This window comes from Neltuma alba, unplaced genomic scaffold (assembly GCF_004799145.2).
Source record: "Neltuma alba isolate B1F8T4 unplaced genomic scaffold, ASM479914v2 tig00001768_pilon, whole genome shotgun sequence".
Taxonomy (NCBI): Eukaryota; Viridiplantae; Streptophyta; class Magnoliopsida; order Fabales; family Fabaceae; genus Neltuma; species Neltuma alba.
The window spans coordinates 27,307-44,119 of record NW_021632603.1 but is presented as its reverse complement, the minus strand read 5'-3'; the positions used below and the strand labels follow the sequence as shown (position 1 = coordinate 44,119).

The following is a 16,813-nucleotide window of genomic DNA, read 5'->3' as shown; positions in this document are numbered from 1 at the left end:
ATGTCTATATTAATCTGTTGTGACTATTATTATATACTTTGTAATTCGGGAAAATCAAGAGTATAATTATCAATATGAATATCCCCATCTAATTTGGAACATAGAAGCGGATACGGACCAGGAACAAACAACTCAATAACATCATTAATTATTAAAGCAAATGATTTCCGTGAGAGACGCTAAATATTCATTCAACATTAAGACCATAAGTGCCGATGTATTAGAAACAACTCAACGACATTAAAAGCTATTAAAGCAAAAGCAAAGTTATCAGCCCAGAGATTTGGTTTGAACTGTGTGGAGAACAAGTTCATGACAATAAAAGTGCTCATTACTTAAGTTATTGGAGGGAAAACACGAGAGTGTGGAGATATTACATATTCCTGAACATACTTTTTAGGATTAGTGGGGTCAGGAATCCAATGAATCTCACTCAAGTTTGGTGTCTCAACAAAGGCCATAGTAAACTCTCCTACCTTCTCTACTTTCCCTCTCTTGCCTGCCCTTAGTACAAGATTACTACGGTGGTAAGAGAAAATACCATTGGCCAAATGGATGATGTCGCCTGGCTCGAAAACGTCACACTCATCGCCCCAGAACTGATAGTGAACTGCTGCAGTCTCATCAGCTACAAGTGCCAAGCATGTCTTATTTTGCCCTTCTAATGTTGTCCTTCCTTTCTCCAAAAGTATACATTTTGCATCTATGTTGTTCCGTGCTGCAGGCACTATCTCTTTGAGAAGCAGCATCAATGCTTCCTTGCTGCAAGAACTTGAAGGAAAATAACTTCATTAGCGGACATGAAAAAGAGACAGAGATTATGTTTCAGAGTATATAACCTTACCATGGGCACCTCAGCAATAGAAAACCAGGATAACTTATAATTGCATACAGACAGTACATCGACACAATCACATGTTAGGTATTGTAACAGTTGAGTAGCAGTTGATAAAGCCAGCATTGTGTTTGGATGAAATGAGATGGAAATTAAAATACGTTAACTCAATCTACACAGCTTATAAAATTACTTGTTACAATACTTCATTAGCCAAAATTCTAACAACGGAACTTTTCTTCAATTATCATGAAACAATAATTGAAGCCAGAGCAAAGATCAACGGCAGAAAAACCAAATCTATTTGTCTATAAAAACCTTGTTACATCCACATCTGCAAACTTAAAACCTCACTTCAAGACCTCACTGATTCAACTGGCCACTATTTCAATGTTCCATGTCAAATTTACATAATGTAATTAACGGGGAATCAATTTATGCTCGAGAGATTTATACTCCAATACATATAGTGTATCTGTGTTTGACAAGTCAGAGAGACATTGATGCTCGATATATGCCTGCCTAACTCCAGGCCATTAAACATGCCCCCATAATTTACAGCTTGAACCAGCTATGCTTGAATCTTATCATCTTAACCATTCTGCGACGTTTGACAAGGACTTTATATTGGTAATCCGTAAAATTAAAACAAACTCGTTCGATTAAAAGTTTGCATCATTACACGCAAAATACCATCTAAAATATTTTCGTCTAATCCCAAATCAACATGCAGCAAGGAATTCAAACTAAATTAATTTCGCATGAATCGATATTAGAGACCTGAGTGTGAAGTGTCTAACCTTCTTCGACGACGCCGCGATTCCGACGTTTCCAAGGAGTTCTTGATGCAGGGAATCGTCGGTCGTGATAGAATCAGCTGAACAAGTGAGGCTCAAGCATTCGGTAACTAGGATGAGGATTCAATTACTGAAATCTTTCAGTATGGAGCAGTGGAGATGTCTAGCCGGAGACGGAGACGGCGACCGCGAAGCGGTGAGGGATACCATCGTACTGCAGCTGCAGTGTATCATCGTCCCTTCTCGCCGATCACCGAACCCCGTGATTGTGGACGCCGAGTTGCTCTACCCCAGACGCTTTACTGAAAGAGATTGCTCAAAGCGCCTTTCAAATCGACCCAAGAGTTTTTTTTTTTGTCGGTTTTTTCATTCTGGCCAAACAGGAAACAAGCTAAATAGGTCAGACTTTTTCCTGGATGACTCCTAAAATTTTGAAAGGCAAAAATGAAAAATCATTGAATACTTTTACAGATTATGTTTAAGGAAGCGTTTAAATGAAAAGTTTGATTTTAAAAATAATTTTATAATATACAAAATAAATATATGAAGGAATTTATTTTGATTTGTAAAAAAAAATATTCTTAAAAAGTACTTTAGAGATATCTAAACGGGAAAATCCCAAAAAAGTGACTACTGAATTTCAAAATGTCAAATTAAGAATTACTACAAAAATGAGTTGTCATTTGCTCTTTGAATGTAGTCATTTTCTTTATAAGTATAGTAACGAATACTGATTTAGAATTTTGAAATTCAATAGTCATTTTTTTGGGATTTTTCCTATCTAAACACTCCTAAATCAAAAAAGTCTTTTGAAAAATTCCTTATGGAGTAATATTGGAGAGTTATGTGATGTATATTATTTCTGCTATTATACTATGATTTGACAATGGAGCTTGATCATTTAGAAAAAGTTTGGCAATAGTGCATTGCTTTATGTTAACGAGGCTGGTTCTGGGGTTAGAAAACAACAGTGAGACTGAGACTGTTATAAAGTAAAAAATTTAAATTCAAAATTATTGGATGGTTAATTTCTTCAGACCTCTTAAATTCTTCATGTATTTAAGTAATTTTATCTTTTTAAAATTCTTAAGCATCGCTTGGTCTCACACCGCTTCCTAATTAATAAGTAATACGCAGATATATGAGGTCTAGATATTCCAACTTCATATATTTAAGTAATTTTATCTTTTTGGCCTCTGCTTTGTTTTGGTTGGGTTGAATTGCATACAACTTCCTAACAAGTAATACATAAATTAGTGAATTAGACATGATATAAAGTGTCAAGAATTAAATTCATATTGATAATGATATTGGAAAAGAAGCAATAATTTAACAGATTTTAATCAAACCATGCAAAGCTGAACAAAATAAATGCCATCATTTTGGTTGTATTCTAGGTTTGTTGAGTGATACTACCTCCAGTTCTTAATATAATATCCTGTTTAATTTTTTATTTGGTCCTAATTATAAAACCCTAATCCATTTTGTTTCTTATATTTATGTATTTTTTTCCAAGATAGTCCTTATTTATTACAAATAACTAACTTAACTTACTTCCTTAATTTCCTCAAATAAGTCAACTGGGTCTTATAATTAGAACCGGAGGTAGTATATTGTAAGTCTAGTATTTATGAGTTTTTTTTTCTTTTCACCCTTGAAGTGGCTATTACTGCGTGTAGTTTTTATTATTATTATCATTATTAATAAAATTGACTTCTTTGGGGCCAGAACAAAATTATTTATCATAAAAACATGATACAACAGGGTTTAAAGTTAACCCTCGATCTTCTAAGCCATCTCTTTGTTACGAACCACCCTAATAATGAAGTCAATCAAATCTATCACATCCCTCAGAGCAGCAAAGAGTGGAATATGAAGAAAACTTCTCTTGATTATGAGCTGGAACACTGATATATTCAGAGTAGTTGCAGAGAGCACTGCGTTGCATCCAAGTGGAAGGTGTTCCCATTTAAGGCCGCCTCTCGTCTCAGCATCAATGTCGAGCCAACACAAAGCAGAAATTATGAAAAAACTCACAACTCCGCAAAATAGGTTGATGAATATAAATGCTTTACCATAATTTAAATAGGAGATTGATGATGTAATTTGTTCTGAAATATTTGAAACATGATTAAAAATCACAAATGAAGCACGAAGAACAATTTTTGTCTTCGTTAAACGACCTTCAGGAGGAGATATATACATGCACATAGGGATCCAGATTCCCAGTTCTAAGATCAACATTGTCATATACGTTATCAATGCTTTGTTGAAGTCTTGTTCTTGTGAATCTGCAAGAAAATAAAATAATATATAAGTAAGTATAAGAATTAAGATGTGCCCAACATTCTAAAAATAAATAAATATAAGGGTTAAGGTACGCTTAATATTTTAAAATATTTTTTCAAGTACACTCAATGTTCTAAAATGATTTACAGTACAATTTTACTTTTAAAGTATTTAAAATTGTGCACCCGTATCCAAACCGTTTATTTGACCGTCAACTTGTTTAGTCAGCTTTATTTTGACCAGAATAATCCCAGGTGGCATATGAGATAAGGTGCTGACGTGTCAAGGTTCTCCCTCGGCCCTCCTTCTCTCCCTCTTTCGATGGGCTTTTGAAATTATGAAGGCCCAAGATTCCTCGAAGAAATCAAGGGTTGTTCCACCTAATCTGAACCAAGATGTTCCAGAACCACCCACAAGATCTATTCTGATATCTTCGCCGTCCACCTTGTTCTTCTTGTTACCATTCCCCTTTCTTCTCAACAAGTGTTTTCTCCTCATAGCCACCACTGGGGGGCAACCCTATTCTCACCCAAAGTTCATCTCTTTCAAAGACTCCCTCACCCTCTCCGCCAGGAAGTTTGGCATCGCTGCCAGTTCCCTCATAGTAAACACGGCTTGATCGTAAGCTAAAGCCGCCGGCTTTGCACTATCGAAGGTCCATGGCTACATCCTTTTTCTGTGCCTAGTGGAAGATTGAGAAAGAGGCCTTTTTCTTTCTGCGGATCAGTCACCATTTCCACTTATCCATCTAACTCTACCCTCTTCGATCCTTCTTAACCAGATTTCAATTTTTTCTTTTTCATTTTAGTTCTTTCTTTGCTTTAGATTTACCGATACATATCTCCCGCATGAATTTCTAACTTTCTTCCTTGGCAGCACTTGCGTTGGAACTAAAATTTCTGCGGTAAATGTTGCCACTTCACAGAGCACTTGCGGCGAGCCCATCGAGAGAGGGAGAGGGAGAGGGAGAGGGTGTGCTGAGGAAGAAGGAGCACCAGTAAGAAAAGAAGATACTTGACACGTCAGCGGCTTATCTCATATGCCGCCTGGAATTATTCTGGTCAAAATATCAAACAAACATTTGGAAATGGGACACTATTTTAAGTATTTTAGAAGTAAAATTACATCACAATTTTTTCGGGATGTTAAATGTATTTTAACCTTAAGTATAAAACCAAGCTCATTGAATTAAATTTACAAGGTATAAAGTTAAAAAATATAAATAGCATGCATTTACAAACTAAGTTCAATGATTTTGAATAATAAATCAAAGGATAAATTCAATAATTACCAATACAAGGAAAGCCGAAAGTAACCAAACCGAGCGTTAACATCATTGACGCCCATCCGACAACAATGATCCGCTCGCATTCACTGGAAAATGAACACACAGAAGGAATAAATTATAAGAAATGTTCTTCTGGGGGAAAAACTAGTAGATCTTAAATATCGCATAACTTATTGCTCACGTAAGTTTTAAAAAAAAATTTCCTTTATTTCTGGTATAGTTTTCGAAACATGTGCGAAAAAAAAAAGGTCATTTGATTTACTTATTTAAAAATTATTTATTGTTTTCGTTTTCGTTTCCAAATTTGAAAATAAAATGATAGAATATTTGGGTAGAAACCAAACCATAATTTTAAAAATAATTCTACGATATACAAAATAAATATGTAAAAAGATTTTTATCTTAATTTACGCAAATATATTTTTTTAAAAAAATTCAACCACAAACCTCGTCATCTTAGGTGTAATTATAATTTGGAAGCAATTTTTTTATAGTATTAAATAAATCGTAACTTGTATTGCCAAAAACAAAACCAAAAAATTTTTTTAAGAAAAAAACCTTCGGCCCATCTCTGTGTTTGACGGTTTGACGCTTGAGATTCTGTTTTCATGGAAACAATTGTGCCAGAGAGGTTTGACTTTCCATAGAGCCTTCCTTGATACTACCTCTGGTTCTATAAGAACCAGTTGACTAATTTGAGGAGATTAAGAAAATAAGTTAAGTTAGTTATTTGTTCTAAATAGGTGTTGTCTTTTCTAAAATATCCTTACTAATCAAGTGTATTGACTAGAACTATTATTATTAGAAGAGTTACTTTGGAAAAAAAAATGTATAAATATGAGAGACAAAGTGAATTAGGGTCTTATATCTAGGATCAAAATAAAAGTCAAATAGGGTCTTATATTAAAGACCGGAGGTAGTATAATAAAAACTTCAAATAAACATTTATGCCTTGATTAAAAAAAAAAAAAAGGAATAAGCCATAGTTTGAGAGAATCAGAGCCTGTTTAGTTAAGTGAAGAGATCTTAAATAAGCTCTTTTAAATCAAAATAAATGATTATGAAGCATGTTTATCTTGTTTAGATAATTTTTATAAAATCCTGATAAATCATAATTTTATTTTTTTACTGTATTTTTAGGATAAGTAATAAGGAATAGCTTATATGCTTGAAAAATTCTAATCAATCTTCAACAACTAAATTTTCTCCAATCTACTTTCCCACAATCTCCGAAAATCTTTCCTTAAATATTATCTCCACATATTTTGCTTACAATTTTTTAACCTAAACCGCTTCAAATTTTTTCTTATTTATACGGGGTCTTTTATTTAATATTTGTACTACACATAAATTTTGTAAGTTATTTTAAATAATAATATTCTGGTCAATTTTTTTTTTAAATAATAATACTTTTAAAATAAAAATAATATTTAAATATTCATGTCATTTATTAGTTATATTTAATAAATTTATTATTAAATATAATAATTATGAAAATGTAAACAACTTTATTAACTTCATACCCATTTTAGTAATTATATATCTATAAGTGATTTTAATAAATAAAAATCAAGTATAATCATAATTCTTAGAATCACTTATTAAAAAAAATATCCAAAAAAAATCATGATTAACTATTATTATTTATAACCAGTATCACTCATAAAATTCATGATTATCGAAAATCATAATTATTCGCCGCTAATCCAAATGGATGCTCAATCTTTCGCAACCCCGAAAATTTGGAACCAAAAGCGGTTGGCTGTCACCGTAAAATAGTTTGACTTTGCGTAATTGGACTCGGGATCAGCATTTTCATTTGTTTTCTAGGTTTTAAATAATCAATTCGCGTATAATAAATAATTAATCAAAATTAGTTAAAAATAATAACTGGTATACAAATATATTTTTATTTTTAAATATATCTTTATAATAAATAAAAAATAGGATAAAAGAGAATACATAAAAAAAATATGATAAAAGAGAAATAATTAAAAATAATGTTGAAAGATATGCATTAGATGTTAAGATATCTCAAATTAAAACTTATAAAATAACAACGAGCGGGCAGTTGCTGATCGGTTCAACGTGGACAGAGCGACAGTGATTAAGCATGAAAAGATAGAAGAAAGAATAGGAGGTTGCTCAGCTGGTAATAGATTGATATTTAAAGTTGTGTGGTGGTTTACGGTTGATGTTATAGGCTTGGGAAGCAGTCCAAGAGCAGGGAGGTTTTGGAACTTCGAAGAAAACAAACAGGTGGACATGCCTTCTTCACCTCTGTTTTGTTAACCGAAAACAGAGCTAAACCCAAAAATAATTAACATCACTTGGAGACAAGGACTCAATAAACTTTTGTACTCCTCCGGTCCTTAATATAGGACCCAATTCTTGAGTTGGTTTTGGTCCTAAATATAATACCCCTTTCTCATATTTATCAATTTTCTCTAAATTACCCCTATGGATACTCCCTCAACCATGATCAAGTAAAAAAGAGAGATGGGGTATTAAGAAAGATGATTATGATATTTTAGAAAAAACATGTCACATTTCTTATAATTAACTAACTTACCTAACTTCCTTAATCTAATCAAATTAGTTAAATGGGTCTTATATTAAGGACCGGAGGAGTAGTAGTGAAGAACAGGGAAAAAGACTGATGAAGAAAGTGCAAATAGCTGCGGATGTGATGCTTAATGTGGTAGCGAGGGACAAACAAATTGACGTGACTTGTCCATCGTGATAAATATACACAGCAGAAAGAAGAATCAGAAACAATACCTTGGAAGATGGAAAACCGAGCTCTCTCTATGGATGTTGTCGTCATCGGTGTTGTTGATGATCTGCAACTGCACCTCCGACGTCGGTGCCGGAAGATGATGAGTTTGAGAGAGAACCATACTGGCTAGCGCAAGGGAAACCAGGTACAATGCTTAGTGTTCGACGTTGGTCCTTAAATAGAAAAGGTAGTGGATTAACTCCATTCCAGATGTCGGTTGCTTATTTGGCCAAAGGAAAAAAACAAAAGATGTTGTTGGCTTAAGGCCTTAAATAGGTGACGCAAAGGTCAGGACCGAGTGTGAAAGGGAAAAACGGACGACCTTGTGCTTTATGGTTTATAAGCCGCTGTGCATTTTGTTAATATATTCATTTCCAATGAAAATAAGGTTACGCCATATATTTTCATTTAAAGTTATTAGCAAGATAAGAATAAATTCTTCTTAAAAAAATCAACTCATATTTGCCACACGGGAGAAAAGATATAGAGCAGAGAGGAAATGAGGAAAGAATGTGGTGAGATGGAGTCGTATAGTGAAATTTGCTACGCAACTTCAAAGGGGGTGGGGATGAAAGTGGGTCCTTAGCTGTAATTTTCGCCGAACACGAGAAGGTAGATAGTTAAAGTCGTTCCTTGACCACCCAAACGAGTTTATTTTTTCTTTTAAAAGAAATAGACGATCAGAGTGAAAAAATTTTCAGCTCTTTCATTTGAAAAAGAAAACATTACTGAACATATTAAGTTTTAAATATTTGTTCTGCTATAATTTTTTAAAATTTATTATCAAGATAAAAATTAATTCTTTTCAAAAAATGGACTCATATTTGTCTTATGGGGAGAAGATTTAAAGCGAAAAGGAAATGAGCAAGGGATGCGGTGACATGGGGTCCTATACTGTAATTCGCTCCACAACTTCAAAGGCCAGTAGGGATGAAATAGGGTCCTTAGCTGTAAATTTTGCCAAAGACGAGAATGGAGATAGTTGAAGTCGTTCCTTGACCGCCCAAACGAGTTTATTTTTCCATTTAATAAAAAGAGGCTATCCGAGTGAAAAAAAATTTCAGCTATTTCCCTAAATAAAAAAATATGCGAACATGTTAAGTTTTAAATATTTGTTCAGCTATATATTTTCTTTTAAATTTAATTGTCAAGATAAAACTTAATTCTTTTTACAAAATCGACCCATATTTGGTTTTTCATCAAAAATCAAAATAAAATTCTGTTTAATATTGTAAAATTACTGTTAAAATTAATTTGGTTTTATTTAAACACTCGCAAAATAAAAATAAGGGAGAGGGAAAGCTTTTTCTCCAATCACTAACTGAACGTTGATACTCTAAATTTTGTCAAAGCTTACATTGTGTATCTCTATTTATATATATAATGTCAATTTTTAATATAAAAGATAATTTGATATTTAATTTAGTTTTAATATAAGATCTCAATCTAATTTATCTCTTAAATTTATCCATTTTTTGTCCATGTTTAAAGTTTCATTAAAAAAATAGTTCTAGCTAATGCACATAATTAATAAGGATATTTTAGATAAGATAACGCCTATTTATTATAAATAACTAACTTAATTACTCTTCTGGTCCTATTTATATGGCAAAGAGAAGATATTTTTAGTCCTATTTATAGGGCACTAAGAAAAAAAATCTTGTATCGATATACAATTTTACTTTTTATTTATTATTGTATTGACTTTATTCATATGAGGTATAATATATATATATATATATATATATATATATATATAAAGTAAGGATAAAGTTAATCCAGCTATCACACAAAAACCCCAACTGACTGTTTAATGCAGCAATGACAAAATAACATTTCAAATGAATAAAAAAGGTGAAAATATGCTACCTGCAGCAGAATAAAAGTAGAAATAAGAAATAAAAAACGGGGAAAAAAGTTAGGGAAAATGGAAAATAATGAAGATTGAATTTATGATATCCCAATTTAGAAAGTTAAGGGTTCGAAATGACATAGAGAGAAGTTATTTCCAAGTTGAAATTTTAAAATTCAGTGAAATGATAAAAATACTTTTTGTCTTTTTTTTTTAAAGGCTCAACCAAGCGACTGGCGCCCAATAAAATTTATAAATTCAAGGTCAAAAAAATATAAATTTAAAAAATAAAATAAGTTGAAATTTTATATTTAAAACAAAAAAAAAAACATATTACTTAACTCTTATATCCAGGATCAAATGACATATGATTTGTACCTAAAAATTAAAATCTCAAGAGACAATAAAAAAAACCAAAATATGATTAAAAAAAACATTTTCAACACATTGAAACAAGCCATAAGTCTATTCATTTACTCTTTAATACTGTTTGAATAAAAACCAAACTAGAATTTTAGAAACGATTTTACTGGGTTCAAAGTATATAAGTGAGATACAAAATTCGTTCTAAAATTGTTTTTGGCACTTTCCAAACACATTTATTCTTTTAACACGGGTACAGTCAAGAAAGCTGAAATTTTAAAAATGAGCTACGTTGGACCCGCAGGCCGCAGCGCAGGAAGAGCCCAAGAGCTTTGGCGGGCGTATATCTGCGCTTTCTTACGCGGGAAGTTTCCTTTTCCCCTCTGCCATAGCTCCTCAGACATGATTTTGTTTCTTCTAATAAAATTCTTTCTTTCTTTGGGGTAAAAACACACATGCCCAAAAAAAAAAAAAAAGAATAGACGACTGTGATGGTTCTGTGATGCGGTGATTGTAACTTGTGAGATCTTATTCATGATTCCTCTAGTATTATTTATAAAATAGAGAGAAAAGATTTTTTTATCCTATTTATAGGATATTGAAAAAAAAAATTTTGTATAAATATACAATTTTATCCTTCATTTATTATTATATTGATTTTTTTAATGAAATATAATGTATACTCCTCTGGTCCTATTTATAGGGCAGAGAGAAAAAATTTTTTGGTCTTATTTATAAGTCACTTCATTAAATTTTTACCATGAATATACTATATTGTCCTTCATTTATTATAGTATAGATAGTTATTTTTTTAAAAGATGTATATATTAAATAGGGATAAAGTTGAAAAGTTACTATATTTTAATGAAGAGTTAATACAGTTTAAGGTTTTCCTTGTTCTATGTGAAATACATTAGAAGTGCCTTATAAATAAGACCAAAAGAGTATTAAATAAGGATAAGTTAAAAGTTGTTGAATTTTAAAAATAAAAGTTATAAAGTTTAAGCTTTTCATTAGTTTCTGTAAAAAAATATTAGAAGTTACTTATAAATAGACCAGATGATGAGTATATTATATGTTTGTTAACTAATGATTGTATTAATTCTCATGCTTATTCACTTTCTATGCGTGTATTATTAACTACTACTTCCTATACCTCCCCTCTTTAATATAAAAAAACTAATAGAAACTATGATTGTATCATATTGTCTTTATTAAAAAAAAAATCATTTGTCATGTGTTTATTCACTTTCTATTTATTTGTTTGGAAGTGCGATAGGATTCTTCAAAAGTTACTTTTTTAATTGTAATTTATGTATACTCTCTCTGTCCCATATTATAAACAACAACTACCATCTTCACCTTGTCCCAAAATATAATCAACTTTTAACAGTTATCTTAAATTTTTATAACAAATTTCCTATTTTATCCTTAATAAATAATTCTCCCATTCTCTCTCTTTCATAATATAAGCAACAACTACTATTCTCTCTTTTTCATAATTCTCCCATCATAAATGAAGGTATTTTGGAGAGAAAAATTTCAATTTTTTCATATTTATTGTTTTTAACCAATTTTAACTATTACTTTGATCTACGTAATCTAATACAAAGTTGCTTATAATATGAGACGGAGGGAGTACAAAATAATTGTGTAAGGAGAATTTTATCTTTAACTTACATAAATATATTTATAAGCACTTAGTATAAGCAGTTTCAAATAAATCCTTATATCTTTAACGGCAGGTCCTAATGACACTAACAAAAGATCCATACACTGGGCTTTCACCCGTTTCCTTTGGACATCTAAAAGAATAAAAACATCTATAAATTTATGTGTCTTGTGTCAACTGGGGATTTAGTGCGTTCGAATCCAGAAAATATTATCAATAAATGATCTTAATTATGGAATCCAGACAAAGCACCCTAAAATATTGTTACAAGAAAAGGTGGGGGCTCCGATCACGTTGTGTGCGCGCCTCTCCCCCCCCCCCCAAAAAAAGTAGCCTCGTTCAGTATAGTTGATGAAAATAAAGCATATTACCAAGAAAACAACTTTTTTTAACAGGAAAATTAACTAAATCCCTAAAAGGGGGAAGATATATATATATATATATATATATATTATATTCCATTGGTCTCCCATTATAAAAAGTTAATAAAAGGGTATAAAAACGTGAAGGATTTCTTCGTGCTTAATTTCATTTTTGTTTTGGTCTATTGATGTGTGTTTTTTTAAAAGCAACGTTTAGGGATTGTCTATATAATCCACAAAGCGTATAGTAATTGAATGATCTCATTAGGGAACTGCGGAATAGCTTGTTCAGTAATGGAAGGAATTATTCAGCAAAACTGTGTCTCTGATGGACACGTGGTTGCTTGATTTTCCCTCTCCTCCACAAATGCTAGTTGTTATTTCTTTGACTTTTGTAACGGCCGCATGTTTCTCGTTTGTATCTAAAATCCCTTCCAATGGGGAAATGAGGAAGCACGATGTTGATAAACCATGGGCTTTATTTGAGCCGAGAGAACAAGACTGGAGCTGGGAGGGAAAAACACTCAAAACAAATCTTATATTTAAGGTTGAAGATACTTCTCCAGTTATTAATATAAAACCTATTTTGTAGGGCAAATCACATCACAAAATAGGTTTTATATTAAAAACCGGAGGGAATAATATATTTCATTTGTCAGAAGTAATAGTTTTCTTCAGTTCACAGCATTTTACTCCCATAAATTACAGTTTTTTTTCCCTTTAATGTTCTCAGATTGCCTATATAACTGACAAGAAATTAATCATCAAGCATAATAAAACGACCATGTTCGACCTCTAGTTCATGTGGTTGAATTCGATTATGAAATGATCTTTGAGAAAAGTAGGATTTGATTGAGGTTGATTAATGCCTAAATTAATCTGTTCTGGCTATTATTATGTACTTTGTAATTCGGGAAAATCAACAGTATAATTATCAACGTAAACATCCCCATCTAATTTGGAACATAGAAGCGGATATGGACCAGGAACAACTCAATAACATCATTAATTATTAAAGCAAATGATTTCTGTGAGAGCCACTAAATATTCATTCAACATTAAGACCATAAGTGCCTATGTAATAGAAACAACTCAACGGCATTAAAAGCTATTAAAGCAAAAGCAAAGTTATCAGCCCAGAGATTTGGTTTGAACTGTGTGGAGAACAAGTTCATGACAATAAAAGTGCTCATTACTTAAGTTATTGGAGGGAAAACACGGGAGTGTGGAGATATTACATATTCCTGGACATATTTTTTAGGATTATTTGGGTCAGGAATCCAGTGAATCTCACTCAAGTTTGGTGTCTCAAACAAAAGCCATAGTAAACTCTCCTACCTTTCTACTCTCCCTCTCTTGCCTGCCCTTAGTACAAGATTATTACGGTGGTAAGAGAAAATACCATTGGCCAAATGGATGATGTCGCCTGGCTCGAATACGTCACACTCATCTCCCCAGAACTGATAGTGAACTGCTGCAGTCTCATCAGCTACAAGTGCCAAGCATGTCTTATTTTGCCCTTCTAATGTTGTCCTTCCTTTCTCCAAAAGTATAAATTTTGTATCTATGTTGTTCTGTGCTGCAGGCACTATCTCTTTGAGAAGCAGCATCAATGCTTCCTTGCTGCAAGAACTTGCAGGAAAATAACTTCATTAGCGGACATGAAAAAGAGAGAGAGATTATGTTTCAGAGTATATAACCTTACCATGGGCACCTCAGCAATAGAAAACCAGGATAACTTATAATTGCATACAGACAGTACATCGACACAATCGCATGTTAAGCATTGTAACAGTTGAGTAGCAGTTGATAAAGCTAACATTGTGTTAGGATGAAATGAGATGGAAATTAAAATACATTAACTCAATCTACACAACGTATAAAGGTACTTGTTACAATAGTTCATTAACCAAAATTCTAACAACGGAACTTTTCTTCAATTATCATGAAACAATAATTGAAGCCAGACCAAAGATCAACGGCAGAAAAACTAAATCTATTTGTCTATAAAAACCTTGTTACATTCGTATCTGCAAACTCAAAACCTCACTTCAAGACTTCACTGATTCAATTGGCCACTATTTCAATGTCCTATGTCAATTTTACGTAATGTGATTAAGAGGGAATCCATTTATGCTCGAGAGATTTATCCCTCAATACGTATAGTGTATCTGTGTTTGACAAGTCAGAGAGACATTGATGCTCGATATATGCCTGCCTAACTCCAGGCCATTAAACATCCCCCATAATTTAAAAGCTTGAACCAGCTATGCTTGAATCCTATCATCTTAACCATTCTGCGACGTTTGACAAGGACTTTATATTGGTAATCCATAAAATTAAAACAAACTTGTTCGATGAAAAGTTTGCATCATTACACGCAAAATACTATCTAAAATATTTTCGTCTAATCCCAAATCAACATGCAGCAAGGAATTCAAACTAAATTAATTTCGGATAAATCGATATTCGAGACCTGAGTGTGAAGTATCCAACCTTCTTCGACGAAGCCGCGATTCCGACGTTTCCAGGGAGTTCTTGATGCAGGGAATCGTCGGTCGTGATAGAATCAGCTGAACAAGTGAGGGCTCAAGCGATGGTTCGGCAACTAGGATGAGGATTCAATTAATGAAATCTTTCCGTATGGAGCAGTGGTGATGTCTAGCCGGAGACGGCGACGGCGACGGCGGTGAGGGATACCATCGTACTGCAGCTGCACTGTATCATCGCTCCTTCTCGCCGATTACCGAACCCGGTGATCGTAGACGCCGACTTGCCCTTCCCCACACGCTCTACCGAAAGAGATCGCTCAAAGCGCCTTTCAAATCTGCCCAAGATTTTTTTTTTGTCGGTTTTTTCATTCTGCCCAAAGAGGAAACAAGCTAAATAGGTAAAACTTGTTTCCTGGATGACTCTCTAACATTTTGAAGGGCAAAAATGAAAAATCATTAAATACTTTTACAGGTTATATTTAAGAAAATATTTAAATAGAAACCAAATCATAATTTTAGAAGTAATTTTACGATATTTTATCTCAATCTATAAAAAAAAAGTGTTTTTAAAAATCACTTTTAGGATATCCGGTATCTTTTGAAAAATTCCGTATGGAGTAATACTGGGGAGTTATGTGATGGGTATTATTTCTATTTTCCAGTGTATTATACTATGATTTGACAATGGAGCTTGATCATTTAGAAGAAGCTTGGCAATACTGTATCGCTTTATGCTAGACTGGTTTTGGGGTTAGAAAACAATAGTGAGACTGAGACTGTCAAAATTTATTCAAATAATTGAAGTCTTCCATAAATTCCAAGTACAACATTACAAACATTTCATGTTATACACAACATCCTTATTTTTCATTTTACAATTGCAGTCTCACATCTCAACATAGATTCACAAAGTCAGCTACGCTGAAGGCAGTTCGCAGCTCTCCTCCAATCAGCTCTTTTTGTGCACCTCCCTCTTTGATTCACGTCTCAACGTAGACCTTTTTGTTCACAGCTTTCATTGGTGCACATCTCAACGAAGCTCTTTTTGTTCACGACTCTCCATGATTGAAGCATCTCACAGCTCTCTCCATACATACTGTCGTTTTGTTTCCTGCATTTTATCTCTCATATAGAGCAACTCAGATCACAATTTCAGGTGCTATTTAAGCAATAGTCAATGAGTTACCACTTTTTGTAGGACATGATCAAACTCGTTACATTTTGCGCGTATGCAATGGGCAATTGGGTAACATTTTTACTGTTCAAACAGAGGTTTACCTATTTTACCAATGTTACCCAATTTTTACCAGTTCAGAGACACGACTGATTTCTTTTAACTCCAGATCAACCAAGACGAAACACAATATTAGTCTAATATCATTCAAGCACTAAAAAGAGTGGGCAATTTTACCTATTTCACTGTCACAAGCAGCTTCTGGGCCCAAAATTTCGTGGGGCTATCTCACTGGCAATATCACCCCACAGTTCAGCGATGGCAAGTACACTTCCCATTTTGTTTTCTTCTCTGTTCGTTTCTCATTCCCACACCAAGCAAGCATCAATAATCAAAACCAATTTCTAAGTGTTGTGTAGAAAATATGATGCTTGTATCAGGAGGCTCGACAGAAGAGTCCTCTTATGAAGCATGACAACAAAATAACACCACCCTTATAAACACAAAGATATGAGAGGGGGGTGGTTATAGTATAAGCACAGTACCTCCCCATCGCCTTCACACTCCTCTCCCGTCTCAAGCATTTTAAGGTCAAGGTTAATTTTTGGAAAAGTTCATGATGTTTGGCAAGTAACTTTTGAAAGTGAAATTCTGTAATATGCATTACAAGAATTATTAATGACTACTTATTTTGTATAAAGAAAATTCATCAAATATGCTTATTAGAACAATCAAATTTTTTTCAACTAGATATAGAAATTTCATGGTCACTAATTTTTTTTCACAAAGAAAAATCAATCAAATATGCTTATTAGAACAATCTAATTTTTTTTTTAACAGGGCACTAAGTCCCAGACAAAGAAAAAAGTAAAAAAATATAAGCATGCTTACGAGAACAATCTAAATTTAT

At 32.8% G+C, this 16,813-nt stretch overlaps 1 protein-coding gene and 1 pseudogene across 2 annotated transcripts; both read right to left on the bottom strand.

Moving 5' to 3' along the window:
• Positions 1-250: 250 nt before the first annotated feature.
• On the bottom strand, positions 251-1,720 carry LOC114711046 (SOSS complex subunit B homolog). Of its 2 annotated transcripts, none has more exons than XM_028895408.1 (2): positions 1,636-1,720; positions 251-771 (listed from the first exon to the last, which is right to left on the bottom strand). In XM_028895408.1, exon 2 carries the CDS (start codon positions 747-749, stop codon positions 336-338), a length of 414 nt encoding a protein of 137 aa, XP_028751241.1. In that variant the 5' UTR covers positions 750-771; positions 1,636-1,720; the 3' UTR covers positions 251-335. The 2 variants fall into 2 exon arrangements, with proteins under 2 accessions (XP_028751241.1, XP_028751236.1); XM_028895403.1 differs by having other exon boundaries at positions 251-762.
• An 11,628-nt stretch (positions 1,721-13,348) lies between these two features.
• LOC114711063 (SOSS complex subunit B homolog) lies at positions 13,349-14,706 on the bottom strand (annotated as a pseudogene).
• Between the last annotated feature and the right edge of the window lie 2,107 nt (positions 14,707-16,813).

Excerpts from the sequence above, each read along its gene's own strand:
- LOC114711046 (XM_028895408.1), bottom strand. The coding sequence starts at position 749 with ATGCTGCTTCTCAAAGAGATAGTGCCTGCAGCACGGAACAACATAGAT.